The sequence below is a fragment of the Lepidothrix coronata genome, unplaced genomic scaffold (genome assembly GCF_001604755.1).
Source record: "Lepidothrix coronata isolate B3197 unplaced genomic scaffold, Lepidothrix_coronata-1.0 Scaffold87, whole genome shotgun sequence".
Taxonomy (NCBI): Eukaryota; Metazoa; Chordata; class Aves; order Passeriformes; family Pipridae; genus Lepidothrix; species Lepidothrix coronata.
Genome location: NW_016690267.1, coordinates 1,421,091 through 1,448,375, shown reverse-complemented (window position 1 = coordinate 1,448,375; position 27,285 = coordinate 1,421,091). Strand labels below are relative to the sequence as shown.

Sequence of the window (27,285 nt, the reverse complement as noted above, 5' to 3'; positions counted from 1 at the left end):
GTTGCTTTACTGCAGGTGAATTTTTAGGTTAGAACCTCACCTGTGTTCTCTCTTCAGCAATACCACGTGGGGCTGAGACTGTCCAGACTAACGAAAGGTTTAGAATTAAGAGCCATTGTCCTGTGAATTTAATTAGGTAACTGTGGTGGGAACAAATAACACAGGGCATGTTTAGGTGCTGTATTTTCATCTCTGACAAAGGCAGCCTAAGTTCAGTACAAACCCCAGCGGGTGGTGATGAGAAGCTGCCCACAAGAACCTCCAGCACCGTCTATTGTAGCACAGCACAGAGCTGAGCTGCTGCTGTCAGCCACGTACTGCCTGTTAATTTGTTTGTATTGAAGAGTAAAACTACAGCCCAAATTGTGAAGTGGATTAATACACTGCAATTTCAGCGTTTTGGACTCAGTTAATGCCTGCTAATTAATTTGTTCCGAGGAGCTGGGCCGAGTGCTGAAGTGGATTAATGCACTACCATGGCAGCGCTTTCCACCACAGTCCAAACCCAGCCTGGTGACTGAGGAGCTTTGCTGTAGCCTGGATCTAAGTGGGCATTTTGTCTTCATCACAGGCTAGTGCTTCATTTGTCAGTCTGGCAGCTCCTGTGCAGGCCAGCACAGGCAATGCAGCTCTGCAGAGCACCCTGCATGCACAGTCAGGTCTGACAGAACATATCCCATCTGGTTTATTGTGCAGACCTGTGGTCTAAACCAAGTGCATTCCTGCTTGGCAGTCTTAGGGACCATTATTTTTGCTGGTGGGTCAGTACAGCCCTGCTCTAATGGAAAGGAGGAGGGAAATGGTGCAGGTGTGTGACTGCAGCACTACATTGCATTTAAGAGTGCACCAGTTCTAATGGAAGGGGTTGACAGTCCCTCCCAGTTAAACTGTCCTTGAAAATAGAAAGAGACTTCTCAGACTATTAATAAAAGGGGTCTTATTTTGTTTTCCAGCATGAGGTAATGGGCAATTTGCCCCTAAGTGGGTCTCCTGCATGTAATTAGTGTTGTGCAAAAAGCAGGATTCAACTGGATGTGCCCAGCTAATGGACACTCACAGTTCAGGTTGTCCAAATGTACAGGGGAGGGTTGTAGGACATACAGTCGGTGTCTGCATTGTGATTTTTTAGGTGTGTTTTGTGAAATCTCAGGCCAAAAGCTGAATTCCTCATTCCCTCCTGAGGATTTGATAGCATGGGAAAATAAGATGTTTTTCTGGACAGTCAGGATTAGTGATAGATGGTGAGAGAAGGAAGAGATAATGTTTAATGTGTGTATCTGTCCAACATGTCATGAATTCTCATTTTAAATAGAGACCTGCTTTTATTTAAAGTGACAAATAATGATGTGGAAGATTTGGAAACCCTGTGTCTGCTGGGAGCTTAACTGGGCTTCTCTGCCTACTGTCCCACTTCAGGAATTGCTGCTTCCAACATGCACACCGAATTTAAAAAGCCACTGTTGCCATTTGACAGAGTTTATGCATTTCTTGGATTGGCTTGGGGGTGTCTGTGCATTGGGAAAATGGCAGGGGAGGGGAGGACAAGGTCCTGGAAGTGTTATGGTGGGATTTCACAAGCTCCAGAGTGATCTATGGCATGTACAAATCTATTTGCTGTAGTAATTTAATGTATATCATGTCAGCTCCCAATGAGAAAGTCAGGGGTTAAAATATGGCATTATGAGGGAGTGCTGTTACTTACCTTGTCTTAAAAGAGTTATTAAAAAAAAAAAGAAAGAAAGAAATGTAAATTTGAGATGGCTTCATTTTGGGTAAAGTTGTATCACCAGTGTTCACGAGAAACAAATTCAAAATGAATGTTAAGGAATGAATATTTTTGAAAGAAAAATAGGACTTGTGGAATTACACTGAAAGCTGGAGTAAGAGAAAGTGAGTTGTTATTTGGGAATGCAGCAGGTGACAGGAAGAACAGAAGGATTGTGCAGAGTTTAGAAAAGAATTGCAAGGTAAATAATCAGTGTTTGGAATTAGAATTTACAAAGGCATGTAGTGATAGGACAAGAAATAATGACTTTAAGTTGAAAGAAAGTAGATTTCGAGGGATATTAGGAACAAATTCTTCCCTGTGAGGGTGGGGAGGCCCTGGCACAGGTTGCCCAGAGAAGCTGTGGCTGCCCCATCCCTGGAAGTGTCCAAGGCCAGGTTGGATGGGGCTTGGAGCAACCTGGGCTAGTGGAAGGTGTCCCTGCCCATGGCAGGGGGTGGCACTGGATGGGCTTTGAGGTCCCTTCCAACCCAAACCATTCTACGGTTCTATGGGATGAGGGGTTGTTTTGTTGAGGGAATGAAGATGATGAAGGAATGGAGGGATAACAAGGAATACATGGCAATAGAGCTTTTAGAGAATAGTTGGGGAGCAGGACTGAGAAGGCTTTAGTTGTACAAGCTTGGACTCGTAGGAGGTAGGAAGCAGAGGGTTTATGCATCCATACAGACACAGCACTGGCACTGCAGCTGCCAGATCTATTAAACAGCATACATGACTTTATCATGCTTATATTGCTTTAGGGTATCATGGAATTGCCTTTGTGCAGCACTGTTAGAATGCAGTGAATTCCACAGCACTTGAATCCAGAACATGGCTATAAAATGTGTTGGTTTTCTGCTGTATACTTACAGCTGCCTGCCCTGCAGCAAGACACACAAAGCTGGCTTTCCAAGGTAAAACAACTTCTATGAATAGCATTTCTTTTACATAAGAAATAAATTTTCTTTATTAGAAATTGTCCTTATATCCCAGAAGTGAAACAATGAACAGCTTGTTCCTTGCTCCTTGTGTTTTTCCACATTTGGAGTTGTCAGTTGTGTGCTACTGACCTGCAGATTTGGTGGCTCTTTTAGAGGTTATTGCCCCAGCAAAAGGGTTCATCTTTGATTCATTTAACATGTCCTGGAACTGAGAGGTGTGTTCTGTGAGTAATGGTTCCTGCTGCTGGGGAGCGACTGGGCCATTCATTCAGATGTTTTCCCTCCTTGCTGGGGGTGAAGGGAAGCTCTTGCCTTTTGAGTTCCTTCAATATAAATGGAGAAAGGAGTCCACTTAGTGGACTCAGCAGGAATATTGAGAGTAAGAAGTTAAGGCCTTGTGTCCATGCTGTGAGATGTATTTTCCACGTGATCTTGGTTAAAGCTCGAAAGGATCAGACTTTTGAAATATTTGAATTGCTCCAGAACTCCACTGTGTGTCCAGTGCTGTTTTCAGTAGCAGGTTGGTATGGAACCCAATGACAGATGCTTTCATTAAATGAGAAAAAACTCCCAAAACCACAAAGTCAAACCCTCCTGTTTTCCATGTAAATTTTTATTACAGGACAGTTTTCGTAAGGCTTGTATGTCTTGGCAATTGCATCAGCAAGTGCTTTCCTTATTTAAAGTACATTTCCTTCAGGATCTGAAGGTTTTGGGACATCTTGAAAAATTTTGCATTTCTCCTGGCATGCTGTAAAAGCAACCTGGTTTTGTTTGCTTTGCAACAAACGTAAGCACAGGAGAGATGGAGAAAAGGGTATTTTTACCAGTGATAAGTGATGTGTTGTTAGTGTATCCTGGTGAAGACAGAGGCATAAGGTCAGCAATTGTCTTTCTCCTTAAGCCTGTATTTCACTGAGTTTGACAGATGAGGCAGTCAGAGCATATTTGGTTGGTTGTGTATAAGGGACACCTCATTATATTTAATGAGCAGTGTGGAACCAATACGAGATTTCCTGTAAGAGGGGGTGACTCACATATGATTCAAAATGAAAATAACACTCTAAAGGATGACAAGAATAGTCTGAAATGTTAATTTAAAAAAGGGAAGGGCTCTTGGTCATGTATTATTCTCAGTACAGGTAACTCCCATGGTTAATGTGTACAAAAGCAAAGTTAATGGCACTTAGTTTGTTACCATCTTAGAAAAACTTTTCCCTGACACAGAATAAGGCAGATGGGAAGATAAATGAAACTTATACTTAAATAGAAACAGGACTTTTCCATCACAAAAAGATACTGCTGAAGTTCAGGGCAATAATTGAATGAATCATTTCACAAAGCAAGAGTTCAGACGTGTCTCCACGACAGTTTCTGTCACCTATGTATAAAAAATACCCTAGAATATATTAGCATTAAAATAGTTCTGATTTACACATGACCAAATGATTTGAACAGGAATAAATTTTTTTCCTAACATGTTCTTGACTCTAAAGATAACAGGAACCTCCATCCTATAAAAATGCATCTGGCACAGGGAGATGAAGGGCACCTGAGCAAAGCTGTGCTCTGAGATTCCCAAGGGGCTGTGCAGTTAATGGATGGAGCAGTTGGGCACTGTAAGGCTGGGCCTCTCTATTTATGCACCAATTATAGTTGTAGAAACACCCAGTGTAATTAAATCAAGTTCCACCAGCAATTTCCATTACCCAAATGTTGTATCTGATTGTGCTTCATAAGCTTGGAAACTTATATTCTCTGAAACACCCAATCCCCCTCAGCAAGCTGGATTTTCACTGGGTTTGTTCCTCCCAAGTATACAAAGTGATTCCTAAGGTGACATTTGCAGGCTTTGAGGACAGTATACTTTTGAGCAGCTGTTTGTGTGAATGCCATTGACCTTTAAAATCCTTCAATTTATTCACTGAGTTAATTATTTGTTAGACAGTTGTTCATTAACTCATGAATAAAGTTCCAGCATCTTCCTTAGATTTTCGTATTAGTACCAACATGAGAGAATAGTTTTCTGTTTTGGCATATGTTTTAGAAATAATTTACTATTAATACTGCAGATATTAACAATATTCCTATGATAGAAATAAACATAAAGGAACTAATTATTACAGCACTCTTTGAAATTTCAGCTGAGAATTTTATAAAATGATTTCTTAAGTTGATCTGTGTGCAGCTTTAATTGATCAGTATTATGTGGAGATGTTATTTTCTGGAAAGACTGATACACCTCTCATTATACATCCTATTTCAATGAGCATTCAATTATTTTTACTTTTTGTATTTAGGACTGACCCCATTTCATACCATCAACCTTAGTCTATAAAACCAACTGAATGGCGAGAAGCTCCAGGATTTTTCTGGTGCCCATGGTGGATTACTGATTGCCACTCCAGTGGTGCTTCCAACCCTCACTGTGACAAATCGATAGGAGTATTCAGCCACCTCATTCCCATGACAAGTTCTAATGAAATTTTCTTTGTCAAGAGTACTGGTTCCTGCTGCTGGAGAGTGACTGGGCCATTTATTCAAATATTCAAGTATTTGGACACTCCCAAGAACCCCCGGTGAAAAGAAAGAAAAACAAAAGAAAGAGCAGAGTTCTGAAGGGATGCAGGGAAATTGCAACTTGCATAGGATTGGAGTCAGGGCAGACTGGCATCTCTCAATAAAAATCTAAACTAAATACTGGAAAAATGAGGAGGCTGTTGGTAGTAAAGGGGGAATCAGGTTTTACTGCCAGTGAATCAACACACTGGGTGCTGAACTGTTGTGCCAATTCCATGTCTAGAAAGGGAAATGAATGAAGTAAAAAATAGGGTGTAAAAGCTGATTCTGAAATGGTGGCCAGTGAAATATTAGTTCTGATCAGGTGACCCACTGACCATGAGAAGGGCTCTGGAAATGTAGCGATCACAGGTGTGATATTGTAGTTAAATAGTAAAAGTAAAGAAGCTGATAGGATTTCTCTCCTACCATTTTGGCTTAAAATACCCCAAAACAGTCAGAAAGATTTTTTTTTTGGTACATTTTCTTAGGTTGGTGTGTATTTATTATAATAATTTCAAATTTTGCTTGAGGATGGGTGTTTCTGGACACACACCCCATGTTTCTGTCCCTGGTACCAAGCAGAAGGTGTGGAAGAAGCAGATGGTGACTGTGGCCATCCTCTCTCTGGGTGCTGGTTGGACACCACCCACCAGGGACGTGCCTTTCCAACCTCCCCACACCCCTGGCACACAAACACTTGTCTGGAATTGTGGTAACCACTGCAGGCTTTGATCAGCTGGTTCCTGCAAAGAGGACGGAAAACTGCTTTGTGGGTTTCTCTTATTGGCAAGGGCTAAAAGACAGCTCCTGTTATAACACCACCTGGTATTGTAAGAAAATTTGAAGCAAAATCACCAACTCTATCTGGAGTAATTTCATATCCCTCGTGAGTTGCTTCTTCAAGAAATTAAATAAGCGAATTCAGTGCAAATTATTCCATATGCAATATATATCCACCCGTGAAGGAGAGTCTTATCAATGCTTTTAACTGTTGATCCAGGTGCTAAATTGACACAATTCCATGGATTCTGTTTTATATACTGAACTGGGGATCAAACCATCAGTTGCAGCTGCTTGGCATTAAGCAAAATGTTTTTTCTTCTCCCCTGTTCTTTACAAACAGGGAAATCATTATGATACCACAAACAACAGTGAATTATTGAAAGTGTTGGTGAAGTGCTCTTGACCTTTTCTTCTCCTCTGTTTACCTGCTTTCCACAGTGATGCTTTTGGCTACTCATTTAATCAGTCATTGCTGTTAGACACCAGGGGATGATAAGACAGAGAGAAATCATCATAAAAAAATCACTATTTAAAAAAAACACAGAGAGAGTTGGAGAATAAACAGTGTGAAACACACTCAGAGAAGAAGCACTCACATTTCTGTGCCCAATCTGCATAAGCTTTTTTCTCCACGCAACAGACTAATTGTGCTTAGAAACAAAAATAAACAAGCAAATAATTCTATTTGCTTTTTTCCCCCCTGTTCCAAAGTCCTGCTTGGAAATCTGGACTTGAAGGCCTTAAGTCTTACCACCTTTCTACTTTCCTTTAGAACTTCACTTCTTTATATTAATGACTTCAGTGTTGACTCATTGAATATAATTAGGGCTTTTCTTACATCTGTGAACCTTTGGAAAAGTGTAAGGATAACCTGCCATGGGAAAGGGATGAACTAATTGCTTAGGGGTCTATGACTACCAAAATTGGGAGATCTAGGTATTGAACAATCTGAAAATTCCCTTTTCCTCCTCAAACCGGCATAGGAAGAAACATGAAACAAAGTCATGGTGGATGGGACTCAGAGCAGAGTGGTCTGGTTGGATATGTCTTCAGCTCTGCCAGGGGAGGTTTAGGTTGGATATCAGGAAGAAATTCTTTACAGAGAGGGTGATCAGGCATTGGAATGGGCTGCCCAGGGAAGTGGTGGATTCTCCATCCCTGGAGGTGTTTAAGATGAGACTGGATGTGGCATCAGTGCCATGGTCTGGGAACCATGGTGGGGTTGGATCAAGGGTTGGACTTGATGATCTTGGAGGTCTTTTCCAACCTGGCTGATTCTGTGGTTTTGTGATTCCATGTCCCTGCTTATTGCAGAGAGCTTGGGCTGGATGGTCTTAAAAGGCCTCTTCCAACCCAAACCACTTCACGATACAAAGCTCTGTAAATGTGAATGTCTGCCTCATTTGCAAAGAGCACGTGCCTGGGAATTCTCCCTGACACCTTCATGAGCTGAAGGACAACCGTGAAGGTGGGAGTGAAAGCTGGGAGCAGCTGAGCCTTGCTGCTGCTGCTGAGCTGCAGAACTGGTGTCTCCTTGTGGATGTGCTGATAGTCCCCGTTCCTGTCCTCAGAAGTGTCCCAGGCACATGCCAGCCAATCTGTCTGCTGTGTTTACAGTGTAAGTGATTTTGAAAGCTCACTGCTCTGGGCATTTGCCTTTGGAAGAGAATTCAGCTCTTTCCTTTTTAGTTGACACTTCAAATGTTTTTATCTTGAACTTTCTCATGAATTTTTATTAAGGAAAATTCTTTTGGGAGAGGAGTTGAAAGACAAAAATAGGGACCCGAGTGGCCTTCAGACTGAAAGATTAGAGGGAAGTGGCAAAGCCTTTGGGAGAGATGGGAACTCTGTCAGGGGAAGCCTCAAAAAGTTATGAAAATTGGCAACCTTGTGAGAAGGGATTCTCTGTGTGGTTCCCACTGCTCTTTGACTTTATCATGACTAAAGCAAATGGGTGAAAACTTGTGTTTCCCTTGCTGCTGCTTGTTGTCAAATTTGAGAAGTGATGCTACAGCTGGTGGAGGTAGAGCAGAGTTTTGATGATGGGAGACTTGTTAGATGGGAGGCACCGACACAGATGGCAGCAGGAGCAGCCTGTGCAGATCTTGGCTGATGGATCCAATTTGTGCCACCAAGAAAACTCATCCAGCTTTGGAGTTTTATAAAAATACAGCCTAGGGATGGTGCTTTTGTTATGTAATGAAGTATCAGCTATTAAAACAACAACATGGATTCCAGAACTGACTGAGAAACTTCAGTTTTGGGAGTTCGTTCATGAAGAGAGCAAAGTGTTATCTGTAGGATGTAACTGCCTTATTGGAATTAGACATTTAATTCAACTTGTAATTTTTTGGGGCTAAAATTGTCAAAACAACCTGAATGAATAGTAGTGATCAAAATCTTTTTCAGTTCCACAGTTCCCAATGCACTACAAATGTGTGCTTTTGTTGCTTTTGTTGGGGTTTTGTTTGGTTGGTTTGGTTAGTTTGGGGCTTATTGTTTGGTTGGTTGGTTTTTTGTGTGGGTTTCTTTGTGTTCTTTTTAGTTTTTTTTTCTTCCTAAAAGGGGCCCTAGATCAAGGGAAGAGCTCTGGGAGATGGGGAGAGGCTGTTTTTGACCTTGGTAGTGATTGCGCTTGGAGAAGAGAGTTGCAGAGACTGTGGGAGGAAGCAAAAGAAAAAGAGGGTGGAGCTGGGAAGTTGCAGCTCCTGCAGGGAGAGCACTGAGAGGATCAGAAAGCAGAAGGGCAGAGGAAGCAAAGGTGTGCTGGACAAAGTTTTCCAGGGGCCAGAGGCCGCTGTGAAGAGTTCACTGTGGCTCATAAAAGGGCTGAACTGCCTGAAGCTCAGCTTGAAATAAATACTCCAGAAAATGCAGCAGGAAAAGCAAGGCCTGTGTTTAAAAAGCTTCCACTTTTGTTCTTTGTGATGATACGGTGTGAAATTTTCTCTAAGGAGAAGAAAACCCCAACACAAAGCACCCAACACCAATTAACCTGCTGGCTGATATTTTAAGTTACACCTGGGCTTTTGGAGTCTATTTTGAAGTTACAAGCTTTTGGTGTTTATTTAGAGTTCATTACCCGCTGACAGTGTCTGCAAATTCAGTGTCAGTTCTGTTTGATTGAAAGCCTGGACTGAGAAGCAAGTGAGTAGAGATGCAATTTAGGACGTGAAAATTATGTAAAGACATTTGAAGTGTGGCTTTTTACTGGTCTTGTTACAAGTATTTGAGGTAAGCCAGACCTTGCTTAAGATTTATGATTTCAGCAGTCATCAGGTTAGGATGGTAACACACTTTCTTAGCTTTGTAATTTGTCTACATGAAAAGAAAATGAATATGGGCTGTCTGCTGTCACTGTAATAAGTACAGTAAGATGACAGATTTAAATACCTGGTTTGATATGTTATCACTAATTGCTGGGGAAACATGTAACACACAACTTAGAATGTGGTGGTTCACGTTGATTTTGCCTAAAGATGCAGTGGATGGCAATAATGACTGAATAGTGGATTGGAACGTTTTGTAATTGCTCTTTTTCTTTTCTTTTAGGAAATCCTAAAACTAGAAGGCAACGCTGGAATTCCAAGACAAAAAAGGGCTATTTTGGCAACTCCAATATTAATTCCTGAAAATCAAAGACCACCATTCCCCAGACAAGTTGGCAAGGTAAGTCAACCTAGACCTGGATAGAATTCTGTTATTAAGTAATTGAGCTCTTTCTCTTAAGTTTTTGCAATGCCTGTCACATTGATGGTAATATTCCAACAGCATTTGGAAATATCAAACTGAATCAGGAAGATTGTTTTTCTGTCTGTGTTGTGTAGACAAATGACAATGGCTTGTGCAGACAGCTGGCAACAGTTTGTGCTCATGGCAGGATTTCCCAGCTCATGGAAAGGGCTTTAATCAGAGGTGTGGTTTTAATGCAGCTGCTCTCTTCAGGAGAGTTTGCTGCCCACCTGTGTGTCTGGGTGCTGGGCTGGGGCTGAGATCTTGGCCAGGAATGTTATGAAGAACATCCCACTGCGTGCTATGGGATATCTTGTTTCCATCTCAACTCCTGGAAGGAAATCATAAGGTATTCCTGTAAAAGCGTTTTTTTTTTGTTCATTATTTACATTAGTTCATTGAGTTAATTTGTCATGGCCAAAGGCAAAATATATATCAGTAGATGTTTCAATATATATTAGTAGATGTTTCCATTTTTATTTTTGGTTGTTTGTAGAGGTCTGAGAAACAAGTGGAAAGTTTTTTTTCTTGTGTCTGCAAGTGATCAGAGAGATGAGGGTCTTAACAGCCACTTTTCCAGAACTTCAGATATACAAAATAATAAAAAATAAACCACCAGTAATTGCTCAAATGGCCATGAAGGCATGAGAGGTTATAATTACATGAATATAGTTTTCATGTTGGCAGTTTTGACACGGGGACTGCTCTGCCTCCCTCAGACTTTAGTTGGCGTGTTAATGCCATCCATGGTGGCACACACAGATGTGGAGTTTGTTCCTAACTCCCATTGTGTGATTGCTGGAGCCAAATACACAGCTCAAGGGCACAATTTTACTCTACAATTGATGCCATTTAGTGATGCAGTCATGTAATTAAGCCAACAGGCACCTAATCAGTTACTTAAATAATCAGGAAAATTTGTTTCCTTTTCAGTAAAAAGAAAAAATAATCTATGAGGATTTCATTTTTCTCCCTTCTCTCCACCAATAATTTATACTGGTTTCATAAATTTCTGTAAGTTTTTTATTTTTTAACATTTTTCTAAACTTTCCAGAGCTATTTCTGAACAGTGAAGGCCTCCCTCCACATTTCAATCTTTGAGAATTGATGATCAATAACTATCGTTGTGATAAATAGTTAATTTTTAAGGCTTGTTCAATTTTAAAGCTGTCAGAGAATGGAAAAGGTTACTTATACCCAGCCCTCTTCCACCCTTTCTGCTCGTGAACACTGAATATTTGGATCTCAGGTAGCCTGAGTTGCTTTGTAGAAATGCCTTCATTGTTTTTATTGGAAGTTTGGGATGATGGTTGTGGTGACTGAGGCTCCTGAAGCACAAATGAGCCCAATCAGGTCCTGTTTGTGCTGAAATGTTTTCCTCACATCCTGCCAGCCTGATCTGTTGCCGTTCCTGAAGTGCTACTGGGGGATCACAACAGGATGTGCAAACCCAGGAGTGGAAAAGCATCTGTCGGGCTGTTTTTCAAAGGCCCTGAGAAAACCTGTCCTCCACTGATGTTTAAATTATAGGAGCTGCAAATGATCAGCACCTTGAAACACTTTAAGCTGTCATAATTTTTACGATTCTTTACTGGATTCTTTTTTTTTTTCAGCATAGTTCTAATTTAGATATCAAGCTGAGTATTTTGGCTGCGGTTACTGCGAGTAGAAAAATAGATTGTAAATGTGTCGTGTGAGACAAAAAGTTTAGAGGTGTTTGAAATAATGGAATGTTAGGTTGAACTGCAGTAATTTGCAACAGAATGTTGAACAAAGCATAAATAAAGAGCTTTGGAGCCTCAGACACGCCGATGGGAGGGAAGAGTTTGTTGTCCCCCAGCTAAGAAATTCAGTTGGAGGCAATGCAAAAATGACAATAAAATAAAAGCAATTCTTTTTTTCTTGACTTGTCACAGATCTTCATAAGTAGGCTGTGAGCTCTTCCTGAGTAGAATGAATGCTTCTGTTAACCCAGATCACTTGTTTCATGGACTTGTTTCATGGATCCTGCACAAAGTGTAGAAAAAGTTGATCATCTGTCTCACCTAAATTTAGGTGTTTGTTGTGAAGTTTATGTAGCTTCACGAATTTGAAAAAAACCCACCATTTATTTGCCCACTTCTGTAAGGCACGAGGAACACATTTCCTCTTCCAAAATATTTTGGGACCTCCACAGGGCACCGCTGATGCATCACGGGCTGATGAGCTGCAGCTTCTGCTGGGGATGGATTTCTCCTGAGCTTCGGCTTTGCCACCTCTGGTCTGTTGTGATCCCTGCAGAGGGACACTGCAGATGGATTCAGGAGCTGTGCTTTCCGTAGTGTTTTGGGGAAGAGATAAAACATTCAGAGAATGAATAATTTGTGCATTATAACAGAATTTCAAAAATGAGAAGGAATGTGAAGCTTTCCTGTCTCAATGAACTATATTTCAGACAGGACTCGTTCTGTTTGGATGTTCACAGAGCAGTTAAGTTTCCACTGTGTTATTTTCCCTTTCTTTTGCCTGTTTTAGGGAATTACCAGTGCATTTTGTGCATCTATCCTGACTGTCTCCTGCTTTCCACCCCATGCTATGTTGGCTGGAAATGCACAAGGTTGTTTGGAAGAGATTGCAGCAGCCAATAATTGAAATTCTTTTTAGCACTTAGTTGGGAGCAAGGCAGATGTGCAGAAATAGGAGAGAAGGGAGAGGACAATTAATTTTTATTTCACAATTCAGAAAAAAAATACCACACACACTCAAAAAAAGGGATTTTAGAGCACATCATTCATTTGGTTATGTGTATCAGGAAGGAGATGCTGCACTGGACAAGTGGAAACATTGCTTTGTTTAAATTAATTACCAAAATTTGAATTAGCATTTAGCTTAACAAGGAAATACATGTGTAGAGGCTGTTCTCTGTGCTGTTCCTGCCTTTCCAGCAAACCCACTCAGGAGTTGGATTATTGCCTTGCTATTTGCACACCCTTCATTAGGGGATCTCTTAATTAAATAACTATCATAGGCATGCTGTGTTTGGAGGTGGAAAAAATCTCACCTTTTAGCAGAATTCAAGATTTTGCATATCATCCTTCATGCCTGAGGGAAAACAGTGAGATTAAAATATTTTAATACAATCCTGGTAATATGGGCCTTTGTGACCAGATGGCCCAGGCTACAACTCTCGACTGTTATGGATGTGTTTTGTTGAGCTCTTGCTGATATAGCACAGGGATCTGATATTCAATTTTCAGTCTCTCTCCATATGTTACTTTTCTGGTTATGTGTCCACATCAAGCCAAATGAAATACAAACCAGTGGGATGCAGGATTAGCTTGTGATTGCAGTGACAGGTTCTTCACCACCAGGCTGTGGAAATGTTTTCTTGAGAGTGGTGGTTCTGTGCATCCACTTGAGGACAATCTCATCACCTGTAACTGTGGTGATGAACTGGATGATGGCACTTTGGAAGTTTAATCCTCACACTAAAGCACAGATCAAGGAGCAGGAAGGTGACTGTGAAGGTGGCCAAAAAGTTCCAGCCCTTTTTCCACACATTAGGAGAGAAGGACACCTGCAAAGTGAGACTGTCCTTCTACGGGCTCAAAGGATTTGCTCTCATGCTGCTGGTGGACATGTGATGACTCAAAGATTCTATTCTTTAATTTAAAGGAATTGTCCTTCATAAGAATGAGTATTGTAATTCTTGGCATGCAAATTCTGGAAGCCATGAGCAGCCTGGTAAAAATTGGCAGGAATTTGTGTGCTCAGTGAAGGTCAGAACACAGAAAGAGAGAAACACAAGAGACTTTGAAGGAAACTGTTGAATAAAGAAAAAACAAAACTTTTTTTTTTTTACAGTAAGTGAAAATGTTTTCTTATTTATTTGTCTGTTTTGTCCTTCTGGAAGGAAGGGGTGTTTCTTCAGGTATTTTGGATCAGAATTGTATATGTCCTTCCTGCCTCTGATCTGCACTCTCAGCTGCAGTGAGGTGGCAGGACTGACCCCAACAAAAGTTCAAGAGTAGACATGGTGCAGCCTAACAACAAGGATAGAAATCTTTAAGATCTGTGAGGAAGTGGGTTTTTTGGATTTTTTTTTTCCTCCTCTGAGCTGTGAATTTAAGGCAAAGAGAAAACACATCTTGTCTGTTAATGCAGCAGTCGAAAAAAAACCTGAAGAGGGGAGGAAGCTAAAGATAACTGGATGGAAAAGCTACTGGAAGCTGACTATTTTCTGAGTGGCTATCTTAGTGAGCCTATTTATATAGGATAAATTATATGCTTCCCAGAAGAGAATTGTTATGGACTGAAGATGCAGCTGTAAAAAATGTCAAACTTCAGGCAAAAAATTGAAAGGAAGTGTCAAGAGAGATGATCGTGATCCATCAACCTGTGAATAGAACTTGGAGAGAAGGTTTATAGGTTAGAGCAGGACATGTGAAAGACCAGAGAGGAACAAGAACAGCAGTGAAATAAAAGCTGAATTAAGAAGTGCTTTGGTTCTACTGGAAAATGGCAGAAAGTGAGAGGATAGGGAGACAGAATCTAAAGAGAAGTGGAGGAGGAAAGGAATTAGTAGCTAGGATGGGGATCTAACCTGGAAGCTAATGGGGTGTGCTGGCAGAGAAGGGAATGATGTGCAGAACATATTTATACCCCAATCCTTTCCAGCTCCAAGAGAGAGATCTGTGGGACTACTCACCAACTGCTCCCTTGGTAAAGTCTGAGTCCCAGTTCTTGGTCTAAATCTTTGTCTCTGTTACTAAAAGTATTGTGGAAGCAGGAGAATGTGTTTCTCACAGCAGAGCCAGACGTGGGTTTGAGGTCTGGGGGAAAAATCTGCTGGGTTTTGGAAAATTATTTTCTATGATCCATTTGGTTTTTTTTTTTTTTTTTTTTGAATCATTGCCACATCAAATGGAATGATGGTGCTGTTCCAAACAGGATGCTCAGAAAATAGGAGGTGGTATCAGCAGGAATTCTGACTTGTCCAAAAGGGAAGAATATTTCAGTGAGAGCTGAAGTGGTGCCATCAGGGAGGTGGGGAAACCATTGTCTCCTGGGAAGCATTGCAAGGTGAGGGACTTTTTCCAAAAGTAGATGGAATTACTCAGGGACAAGGAATTCAGGCTTCTTGAATCAGTCTGATGGTGCATAAGGAGAGCACTCTGCTGAAGTGTGTCTGTTAGTCCAGGCAGGAAAAGGCACATCCACAGCTGAGGATATCTAAACAAGCAGCAAACAAGGTAGAAAAGGTGGGAGGAGGAGGAAAAAGGTGTTATTGATGAATAGCACTTAGGGAATAAAGAGAGTATTAATAAAAGACAGTATTATAAATAAAGCTCTTACAAATCCAGCAAGAAAAAAAAGGATTGGGATTAGAGAAAAGTCAAGTTCTGGTACTAGTGCAGTGAGATTGGGCAGAAATATATATGAGCTCAATTTGTTTGACCCAGCACAGGCATTTTCTGTAAATCCAGAGCGAGTGTAAAAATCATTTGAGCAGAAGGAATACGCTGGTGTAATAACTACTGGATATAAATTTTGGCATAAGATTAAAAGAAAAGTTTCTGGTACCCAGAGAAGAGGAATTAATTTCCAACAGAAGTACTGAGGAGGGAACACAAAGTTTGAGAAATATATGATCCCAGTTGCACGATGCAGCAGCTTCTGCTCCCGACACAAGAGACACCTGGAGTTCTCCTGCTGCTCTGGTGCTCTGGAAAATGTGCAATATCCTGCTGAGCTGGGCCTGAATGGGCAGTGGGAGATGTCAGAGTTGAACATCTGATTAAATTCCTGGCTTGCAAGGAGGAATGGCACACTTCTGACCTTCATGGAAAACCACCAACCTCCCTGAGCAATGAGTGTAATGAAAGGAGCAGCACTCCATTAAATTAAAGGGCTTTCAATGCATGGACATGAATTATTAAGCTACAGCATATTAATTTTCATTAAAGGGTATGTATTTGATGTCCTAACAAAGCATTAAGTGAAAACAGCACTTCAGATTTTCTCTGAGAGACTTCAAACTTCCCTTTTTGAAAAATACTTATAATCACATAAACAGTTCCAAAAGAATACATTTGTTCTCTTTCAGCTGATACAATTTTAAGGGAAAACCTTGTTAAAATACACCCCTTTACTTAAGACCTTCAGAAGAATCTTGAGTAGCAGATGCCTTGGAAAACTGGAAAACAATAAGAATTATAAGAATAATAAGAATTGTTGTTAATAAGAATAAAAGAATTTTTAAACATTTCAGGAATACTTTCTAATCCAGTTACTATGGTTACAAGTTTGTTGGAGATAAAGCAGTTATATGGCAATGATGGAATTGAATTTTCTGACCAATATTGATATATCCAGTGCCTAATTTCCTGCTCCATAATAAATCATGCTAATGACCTTAAGGAGAGCAGCAAACAAGAGATTTTTATGCTCTAAAGCTGTTCAGCAAAGTACACACAGTTCAACTGTCACACTGTTTGTGTAAACTTTGATCTCAAAAGTTGATAGTCACAAACTTTGCTGCAGATGAAGGCTGAGGTGAAAAAAAGAGTCTGTCCCTGCCAGTAAATTTCCTATATACATTAATTAAGATGAAATAAACCTCAGACAAATAATTTTTCATTGGCACATCAATTTAATTGTAGAGTCAAGTTTAAAATATTTGGGTTATTTTTAGACATAGCAGCTTTTTCACCTGATGATACCCAGTGTTAGATACCTTTCCAAGGTGCTTTTCTTAAATGGTTGATTATGGTCATCTTGCAAAAGCAAACCTGAGACATCTCCCCAAAATTCCAGGCCTGTGTCAGCTTCCTCACCCTAAATAAATGGGGTGTGACTCTGTCCCTGCTGTTCCTATAAATGGAGAGTGCTTTTGACAGCAGCAGCCAAAATCCCTTCCAGGGATTCAGGATAACAGAGGTGCAAAACACAGAGGGGGGGAAAAAAGATGCTATTAAAAAGACAGGAAGAGAAACACTGTAAGAGTGATTGAGAACACGTTATTTTCCAATACTCAAACTGCAAAAGCTCACAAGGTTATTTTTTAATTCTTCCAGTGAAAATACTGGGAAGCCAAATGGCAAAGACAAACGTCTGCTATTTAGCAAGGGCAAAAATTCCACAAGTAGCCACACATTATGTGATAAATCATTAACCTGACTAGACAAGCTACATAGGATTATGTTTAAAACACTTTAGTTGAGTACTCTAGAAAATACGACATTTTATTCTCTCTGTACTGTTCAAAGTAAGTTTGCCTTCACTTCTGCCATTCTCTAACTCTGTGCTTTTCATGAAACTACACTGATTTTTTGGTTAACTTTCATCTCTACCATCTTCCAAGACAATTCCATATCCTGAGTTGACCAGTGGGAAGTTGTTTTTATCCACTTGACTTTTTTTTCTGTCTTGCTTTAATTCAGTTGTTTGGAATGCCCACTCAAGCTGTCTGGTTTCTAAAAGTTATTTTCTTGTTGAATGGACACTTTTGAGCAAAGACTTGGTCTCTGCATTCTTAGCAGGACCGAGTTTGAACCTAATTCTGTAATCCTGGACTGGGAAAACGGGATGGTTGGTTCCAGCATTTCTGTTTGGTACCTTTAATTTGTGATTTTTTTTTTTCCTACAAATCTACTTATAGGGACACTTTATTTCAAAGTAGGATGAGAAATTCAACAGACTTCCACAGTGTTAATTAGCAGAGTGCTGAGTTAATATGTGACTGGTAAGAAGATGACAACTGCAGAATGTTGACAGGGGAGAGAACATGAACACAGAGCTTCCTTTAAATCAATTAAGATATTTATTTGATAGCTCTGAACTGGTTCATACTCCTTCAGATGTGACCTGTTTGTTATCTGAATACTAAACCTTCTCCACCCAATCATTTTCCTGTTCCATTCCAAGTAATTCTTTGGTTTCTTATCATGCAGTCAGTTCTTAGCAAGTTTATGGTGTAATATAAAGCAATATCCAAATGAATGACATTTTAGGGACAAAATTAACTTATCCCTGCCAATTTGCAAACTAAATACTGTCATACTGTCAACCTTGGTGCCTCCATTAATGAAAGACTTTAATAAAGGCATTTTGCAGAGTGGTCTGGCAACAAATTGGATATTACCAGCTGTGGCTTGTTAAAGTGGTATCAAGAAAAGATGGTTGGCAGAGTATTTCCAGAAGGAAAAATTATATGTATTGTGTGTAGCTCATATATATGGTGGAGTAAATAGCTGTCACTTGGGAAACAATAGCAATTTTCTTCCTTCTGACTAACTGCTGGTTCTCTTCAATGATTAGTAACTAATTTTAACCTTTTTTTTCTGTGTTTTGCTCTTGGTTTTATCATACATAGATGATTCTTGATTTTTTTTTCTCTTGCATGACTGGAGTATCATCACAGCTTAAATTGGATAATGAGGACATCTTTTTTTTGCCTCACCTTCTTTAAAGACAAGCCAAAGTCTTTTATCACAGTTAATAATATGTCATTTGGAAGTAAATGTTGCTCTACTCTATTGACCTGTTTTTCTTTCAGGGTCAAACATATAAAAATGTGAATTATTTCATTGTAATCAAATGATCCACTGTTGACCTAAAATTTCCAGCTAGAGAAACCCCTTTAATAAGCAATTTCCTTTTGCTTATCTTTTGAAAAGGAGACTCTAATTTGACCATCTACTTTCTTTAAATTCACTCACAAAGAGAAAAATCACTTTCTGCCACTGAAACATTGCTTAAGAAAAGGCAAATGAAAAACTCAGATAATTTTCCTTTTGGATCAACCTCCTTTTTCATGTTCTGTCATTAAATTATCAAGAGCATTGATTTTTGGTTTGACCATGGTGTTCTTTATGTTTTTGGAGGCTGTTGTGGAGTTGTGCTAATTATTGGAATTTCTATATTTGGAATATAAATCCAGGAATCATGCCCTCCATACTGGATTTATATATACAGGTGCATAAAAATGAGGACAGGCTGATACACACCCATCCAGACTTTCAGGAACTCTCTCCTTGGCTGCTGCTTGGATGAAGCTTCTCATGTATACATCAAGTTATACTTTATTCACTGGGTTTTTAGGGAAAATTTTTTAAAGCACACTTGGAAAATAGGATTTTCATCAAGGTTCCCACTGCTTCAGAAGTTTCTCTTTTCATTCCTACAAAGCACGGACGAAGCTATTAAGCTTTACATTTTCAATTGAGCCTCTGAATGGGTTTTGAGAATAGAAATCTGTTCAACAATGAAGGCCAGAAATTGAAAGTAGTAGTGATCCCTATAATCCAATAACATGTGTTTTAATATATTTAAAAAAAAAAAAAAGCAAGTGTGGGTATAGCTGAGTGTGGCTACAACTTGAATTCAGGGGCTATATTAATTTAACAGAAATTCGTGTTGCAGCCTGATTTACAATATGTTATAATTATTTGCATGATAATTGAAGTGATGAAAGCTCATTTCTACAAATAATAGTTTCCTGCAACAAACCCAGGTCCTCTATCTGTGATAACACCTCAAGCACAATGACCTTAAATAATCCCACAGTGCCCTCAGCACCACTGGTGTTATTTTCTGCTTCCTGACATTTCAAACTGGGATAAGAGGGAGCAGCTCCAGCTGGCCTGGCTGGGAAATGAATATCCATGAATATCCATGTGCAAAAATGGAAACTCTTCCTCCCTTTCTCCACAGGTGTCAGTGGATCTTTTCACTTGCATTGCTACAATTTACGTTGAACTTGGAGGAACTTCGTGTCTTGGGTTGGTTTTGGACAGATTTGGGTAAAACTGAGCAAAAGGCTGAAAATGGATCAGGGAGCATCATCACTTGAATGCTGGGTTTTTTTGGGAGATCAGACTAAGGAAGCAGGTGTTTGGCACAGCAGCCTTTCCTCAACAGATCCTTTTCTACTTGAAAAGGAAGCTCTCAAATGGTACTGGAGAAGCTGTTCCTGGTAGGGTTGGGATTTGGGTTAAATCAGTCATAAGCAGTGGGGAAATCATTAATTACGTAAAGGAAAAACTCTAAGGATCTGGATGAATGTCAGGCAATGAACTGAACAGTACAGAGCATGATGAAATCGTGTAAACAGGAAAACATAATGAGTCAACTCTGTTACTACTGTGCTGTTGGGTGAAACTGAACTTGCTAAGGGTCACTGGAACATGAAAATCAATTTGTATCAATAGAATTTATTATATATATTATTTCTTTAAAAAGGTCATATAGTACCATTACTGAATTTTATTAATTTATTTTCTTTTGAGAATCCTAATTATTAGTTAATAAATTATATACTTTAAAAAAAAATAAATAAACCTAATACAAACAGTTTTTTTTCCACTGGAGGTTCAAAAAGGTTCTTCAAAATCCCCAACCTCCCTTAATAAAGTGAAAGTCCTGTTGAAATGGAAGAGTAAACTGAACTATTAACAGTAAAAGTTTTTTCTCAAGATTTTGGAAATCAACATTCCCTTCCAAGGGAGGCTGTGCCACTCTGCAGATGTTGTCAAAGGAAGGGGACAGGAGTCTGAAGGAGCATCTCAAAGTGAAGTGTCAAGGGGAATGAATTCAGAGCAAACCAGAAAAAATGGATATTATAAAACAGTGAAGACCAAGTTTGAAGAGAGCTCAAAGCAGGAATTGTTCAGCTCCTGACTGTGCCATGGAACTGCTTGTGGGCCTTGGCTTCACTTGCACTGGAATGTGGGTGTCACATACCTCTCATTCTTTTTAAAAAGCACCTAGGAAGCATTGGAAAACATCAGGAACTACAACGGCCCCCTAAATCCCATTCCTGCACCAGGAGATCAGGAAAAGCCAAGATGTAGCAGCCACTGGAATGGATAAACCTTTGAATGATCATGAAGTGAACATCAATGTGGAGCTTTTGAAGGCAAATCATATCTCATAAATGTATAAAGATCCATGGAGGACTCACAGGTGTGGATAAATCTGATCAATAAACCAAGAAACTTGGATTTCTCCACCGAGAGGAAATGACTCCTTCGGCTAAAAGAGATTGAAACATCAGCGTGGAAATAGATTTTCATAGGGAAGGTTTTACCAGGAGATATTTTCAAGGGTCTTTACAGTGATTTGTGCTGTTTAACACAACAAAAATTATCTGGCAAAGGAGACAGTGAGGTGACAAGAGTTTGCAGATCATCCCAAACGAGTCTGACAAGGAATGAAAAGATTATGATGTTGCAGAACGATTTAACAGCACCGAAGGATTGAGGCTGCTGATAATTTTTGTCAAGCATTGTGATATTCTTAAAAATTGTCACAAGATGTAGAGGCCAAAGGGAAAGGGTGTCCTTCTTGCTGTTATGGCTGATGGTTTGGGCTCTGGTGTCGGTGCAGGATGGGACTGGTCACCATTAAAGGCAGAATACAAACGTGTCCTGGGACTGACCCACGGCCACTCCTGTGTCATTTGCTGTGCATGGTTCACCCTCGAATTGCTTGTTATTTTTACTGCTCTTTGTAAAGGAAACGAACTGCAAAAAGATTTCAGGGGGGCTGCACAAATAGTTGCTTTGCAGATCTGTATTCCCACAAAGCACCTCAAGTTTAAGCTCTTGTTCTTCTCAATACAACTTATGTTACCCAAATGTATCTGGAAAGCAGAGAGAAGGGGGGGGAGGAATGTCTGACTCATTATTTGTCTTCAAATATTGCTTTATTATTTATAGAGTCATTCTGCATTTCAAAAGCACATTGGCAATGGTAGAAATAAAAAGCTACTTCTGAAAGCAGTGAGATTTAAGTTGCCAAGGCCCACATTTTCAGGGGAATTGAGGTGCCTTGTTTCCTTCAGCCTGACAGTGTGTGTAGTCCACAGTTAGAATTAGGAGGTAAACAGTTACTTCTTCTGGCATTTGTGATAATTTGGGCACCTCCAGGTCTCCTGTAGTGTAAAAGGAGGTATTATAATATCTGATTATTGAGCCACTCAGTCTTGCACTGATACATTCCCTGGAACAGACCCCGAAGAGCCTCTGGGGAAGCTCTGGGTGCTCCTGAGTATTGTGGAGTTATTAGAGCTGCTCAGAAAGAGGTCCCTTGTCTTTGGGTGACTTTTGGAGACAAGTGCTGTCTTGTATCGTAAAGGGCTCCTGGACTTTAATTTGGTTCCTTTCTGCTGTTCACACCTGTAATCAGGGCTGACAGACACACTGTTTACAGGTCAAATTGTCCTAATTTGTTGACTGTGCAGTTGCCTCTGGAGGCTGGGGGTCATTTGAACTTGGGCTTTTTAACAAGGTGATTTAAAGCTTCAGTTCTACCTCTTCCTTTCCTGGAGATGGGCTAAATTTAGCAACTAAATTTTCTGATATAATTTCCCCTAATATTTCTTTTCTGTAGATTTAGTTTACGACTGATATACCGTGTTGCCAATTGGAAATTCCTCAGACAGGCCAAAGTGACAGATCTGGAGAAAATCAGTCCTAACTGATGAGAGATCTCTTTTCTTGCCTATTGATTTCTCTGGCTGGAATTGAAATGAATGATTCATAGTTGAACTGACTTGACTGTTCTTTCTAAACATCAATTTCAAAGTGATCTCTGCTCTTCATATTAGCTGCTAATCCTGGGAATGTTTTACGAGCTTTCTGTATTCTAAACACAGTAAGTGTAGCCATAGAAACACACATATTAAGGGGATTTTAATTATTAATAACCTTAGAAGACTTTGTTAAATTATTTTGGTACCTCCACAATGTGTTCTTGACTAATTTTTTTTTTTAAAAAAAGTTCCTAATACCATTAAATATTTTTTTTTCTTCTATTTGAGAATTGTGATCACATGCCTTCAGCCTTAATTTTTGGTGAGAGTTAAACAAACCTGATCCTGGGGAAACTCACCTGCTTCATTAATCTAAAGGTTTCTTTTGCCTCATTAATGATTGCTACAGTTTTACCTGCATTTCCCTTAAATTAGAGGAGAGAAACACATATATTTTAGCTTTACTGCTGAATTCTTTCTGGGGATGGGTGCACTCTTGTGCCTCCATCTTTATAGGTGTCAGCGTATTATTGGGAGGATCTCCAAATATTTCAACTCTATTTTCATATGAGACACTAATATTTTAGATAAGTTCAATCCTTTTTGCCTGAAAGTGCAATATGAATGTTACTACATCGATATATTGTAAGATTAAAACAGGTGCAGTGTTATAAGTAACATACTTAATATTTGCTGTAATTAGAGGTTTAAGACGTACTATAACTGCAGTTTAATAGAGGGAGACAGCAATTGGGTACATCAGAAATATCTGGTAACTCTTTAATTTGTTCTAAATAATGGAACTAGGCTAATAATCTGTATAAACAGGTGAGTATGGATTGGGCTATCTGTTGACACTGAGTTAAAGAAATGTCTGTGACAACCGGGTATATTTTGGATTCCCCCCGAAGTGATTATAGATTATCACTTAATAATGTCACTATCAGTAAGAAGTTGTTGTATGAAGTGGAAGCAGCCAGAAAATTAAATTATGTTTTCGGTTTTAGGTGTGTGTTCTCTTTACTCTTTATTAGCTGTAAGCCAGTGCCTTGTTGTGGCTGTAAACCCAAGGCTGGGTTTTGAGCAAAGTGTAAAACCAAGGCCCAGAATAGTTGTGGCTGTTATTTGTGGCTAATAGTAGTTGCACAATAAAGCTGAGTCCTCCACAGGTGGAGCAGGTACTGGTTGGATATTTATATTTTTGCCGGCTTAAAATGCCACTGGAGACCTGTGTTTCTGTTTGCCTTCTGTTTTAATTCCGTCACTAGAGGATAGATTGCAGGTTTGTTGGGCAGAACAGCACAAAGCCCTGGTGTGAATCCACCTCCAAGGCCCTGTTGTGTCAGACATTACCAGAGCACAGATTAATGTGGCTTTTTCTCAGAGGCTGATGTGTCTCAGAGTGGCAGGACCAGACTATGTCACATTCATTCCTACTAAACCCCTTTGAGCAGCTCTTTCTAAGACAGGTTTAAAATTGCTAAGGCTTGTCCTGGTAGATGGAACAGATCCTCCTCACCCCAAGCTCATCTAGAAGCAAGACCCTGTTGCTGCAAGAGAGGGAATTTCTTTCTAATATTTAAAATAATTTATACAAATATCCCCCTTTTTTTTTTTTTTTTTTTTTTTGCTCTGGTTTATTCAGTGTGAAGACTTTTGCTTCTTGAAAGTCTCTATTCTTTTTTTTCTTCAGTCTCAACTAAAGTGTCAAAATGATTTTTTTTCCACACTATTAGCTCCATTTCCATTCTGCAAGACAAAGAACGCACAGCCATTATCCACCAAACCCATGTACGTAACAGTTTCATAATTTAAAAGCTTAAACTTTCACAAAATCTTATTATTAGCTTTAACTAGTATTTTTTTGACACTGAACAGTGTTATGGCAAGCAATTCTGTGTGACTGGAAAGCATTTAATTTTGTCAGAGTTAGACAAGATAAAGCTGCTGCAGCCTGGGTAGTGTATTAATGGGTTCAACCTGGAGCCTCCTAGAAAGATCTTCTTGATCTTTGGGAATATTTCATATTTAAAAAGAGCATCTACATTTTCAACCCTCCAATAAATATTGGTTAAAATATCCAAAGATTGCCATGTGTAATCTTAAAGGCAGCCATTGCTGCAGCTTTTCCAAAATTGTGAGGTTTTAGGTTTAATTTTTTTTATTGTTGGAGCCTTTTTCACAAGTGGGCATTGCTGATTGTGGCAATCATTGCTTCATGTTGTTACATAGTAGGTTTATTTGTTAATTAGTGAAACTTGAGGAAAAGATCTGTATTTATCAATGCACTTTGAAAACTGGGAAAATGTTTTGAAGAATCTGCCTCACCTGGTATTTTTTGCTTGTGATGGTCAAGAAGACACTGGTTTGGCTGTTTTCTTGCATAAGGCTTCTGAATCAAAGGGATTATTGAAAACTTTAAATACAGTGTAATTGATCACTCATTCTGTGGATTATTTGTTATTTATTCTCAAAGAGATATCAGTAAATCTTATTTATACTATTTATAATCTGTCAGAGCTAAACCCAATCAGTTGCTCAGTTCTTGCTGATATTCTTGATATCATTTCAATCCCACGTCAGACTGTGTCTGTAGATGTAGACACCACTCTTTGTCCACACACGCATATGTTAGTGCAGACAAATTTATACAAATATCTGTCTCAATAGGAGAAGAGACTAAAACAAAGACACCCTCAGCTTGGAACAAAGACAACTTTTGGCTTGCTGAGTCAGAGAATGTGGATGTTCTGCGTGGTTAAATTTTATGGCTCAGCTTCTACTCTTTAGAGGAAGGAAATTCTAAAATCTACATGAATTATTGCGCTGAACCAGAGCGACTGTTTTCTGCATAAATTAAGTTTGGGTAATTGGTGTTGTTGCAAAATTGAATTAAATAGTTGTGCAAGTTCAGAATTAGGTTTACTGAGCCATCTTGATGTGAGTAAATATGAATAATATCTTATTGTCTGTGATTTTGTGGCAGAGAGTCCTCGTAAAGGCACAAACAGGGCAAGACCTGTTTACAGTCTACACACAGAACAGGTTCTTGGTGCTCTCCAGTAGGAAGAACCTTCTGATTTCATGATACCCACCAGAAATTTGTGATTACACTCGATCCACTTGTGGGCTTTTAGAGCTTTATCAGTAGTTTTAAATGTACACTCCAAAACCCCTCTGTATTTTTGTGAAGTACCTTGGAAAGAACAGATATTCCATGTTCTGGGTCTCTGTGAACCCTTCAAGTTATTGTGTGTTTAGCATATGGTATCTTTAGATATAGCATGCTTACACTGAAAATTAGTTAGAAATAAAACTGCCATGAAATACATGGTAAAACCTCCAGTGAAATTATCAGGATCAGAGATTCACCCTTCTTTTTTCTATATATTGAAGTAATGATTCTACTTTATGAACTGACTACTGGCTTTACACAAACCAGGCAGGAAGCAGACTGGAAGGTGTTGCATTTGTGGTTTTTTAAATCTCTTTTCAATGGTAGTATGAAAAGGTTTCGTACTAGTATAATAGCTTAATATAATATTTTTCAAATTGCCTATTTTTAGATTAAAGAAAGGCATTAATGCTGTCCTTTAATCACTATAGACTGCTTTTGTTTCAAGTTAGAAGCAGTCAAATTTCTCAAGGTGTACTTAAAACTTTCTTTTGAGTATATAACCTTATCTCTAGTTCCTGCCAAGTAGTTTTTGTGTTAGATCTCCAAACAGAGCCAAGGCAAAGGGGACCTGATTAAACAGAACTTACAGGAGACTTTTCTATTGACTCACAGACTTGGAGTTGAGGATGGTCACAGTGTGTCCCGTGTTGTTGAATTGAAACTCTTTGCTAAAACAAACTTTAACATGTCCCACAATAACACCTGGTAGTAAATGAAGGAGGAGAGAGGGGTGGGAAGTCAACCTGAAAGTGCATTCGTGGAGATTTGGGGTTTAAATTTTGATATTCCTGTTTAAGACTTGCTGTTTTCTTGTAGGTCTGTAAATTTAACAGAACAAAGTAGGGAGCCAAAAACATTCCCCAGAGGTATTTTTACAGCCATTTGTGTGCCCATCCAGTGATCCACAGAGGAAAATGGTCCAGGTTTGTGGTGTTAGTGGTGAGTTTGGATCTGGATGGTGTCTTTCCATGGGTATAAGTGGAATAAGACTTGGAGTCAGGACCTGGGAGTCAGTTGTCATGAATCACTGCGTGTTTTCTGAGACGTGCTGACAGTACAGGCTCCCTTCTCATTTCCCTCTCTGACTTAGCTTAAAACCTTTATTTGATCTGAAGTCAGGCTGAATATTACCCTTAGTGTGGGCAGGATTGTCCCCTAATTTTATACCTTTAAAGCCATCATTGTAGGTGGGTCAGGATAGAGCTGAACAGTGGTTTTGTGTTACAAATGAGGAGGAAAAATCTGACAAAGCTTCCCTCTGCCACCCTTGAGTTCATTCTAATTCACCCCTGTTCAAGTTCTGTATTCACATATATCTGAGTTTCCAATGAAGTCTATTTTGTCTATTTTTACAGCAGTGAATTAGAACTAAATAATAAGTAGAGTAACATTAATTATTCTTTTTTTTCCCCTAAGGCTACTGCAGTTACAGGCGTGTAGGTAACATTGTTGAGCTGGTTTGTGATCATATTGTTAATTAAGGGGCCAATATGAGAAAACACAAATTATATTTACCATTCATGACTTTGTTACATTTCTGCCTATCATTTTTAATAAGTTGTAGCTACTTACAGCTGTTTTGAACTGACATCTGATAGTTAATCATCTTAGATGAAAAGTGAGGTGGACTCATTGTTAAAACCTCAAATGAGTTTAGAGAACCAAAGTTAAAATCCTTTATTTATAACATGAAGTATCATAGAACACTGTTACTCATAGAAGTATTAAGTGCTTCATCAGATTAAAATGTTTAAAGTTTTAAATGTCCCAGATAAATGTCAGATGTTGTTGCCATCTGTCCTTGACA

At 39.3% G+C, this 27,285-nt stretch overlaps 1 protein-coding gene across 2 annotated transcripts in view; it reads left to right on the top strand.

Annotated features, from left to right (window-relative positions):
* Positions 1-27,285, top strand: part of CDH13 (cadherin 13) — a 449,115-nt gene that overhangs the window by 177,154 nt on the left and 244,676 nt on the right. For both annotated transcript variants that reach the window (XM_017820998.1, XM_017820997.1), the window contains exon 4: positions 9,607-9,723. In XM_017820998.1, coding sequence (XP_017676487.1) covers positions 9,607-9,723 — 117 coding nt within the window. The remainder of the gene's footprint in view (positions 1-9,606; positions 9,724-27,285) is intronic.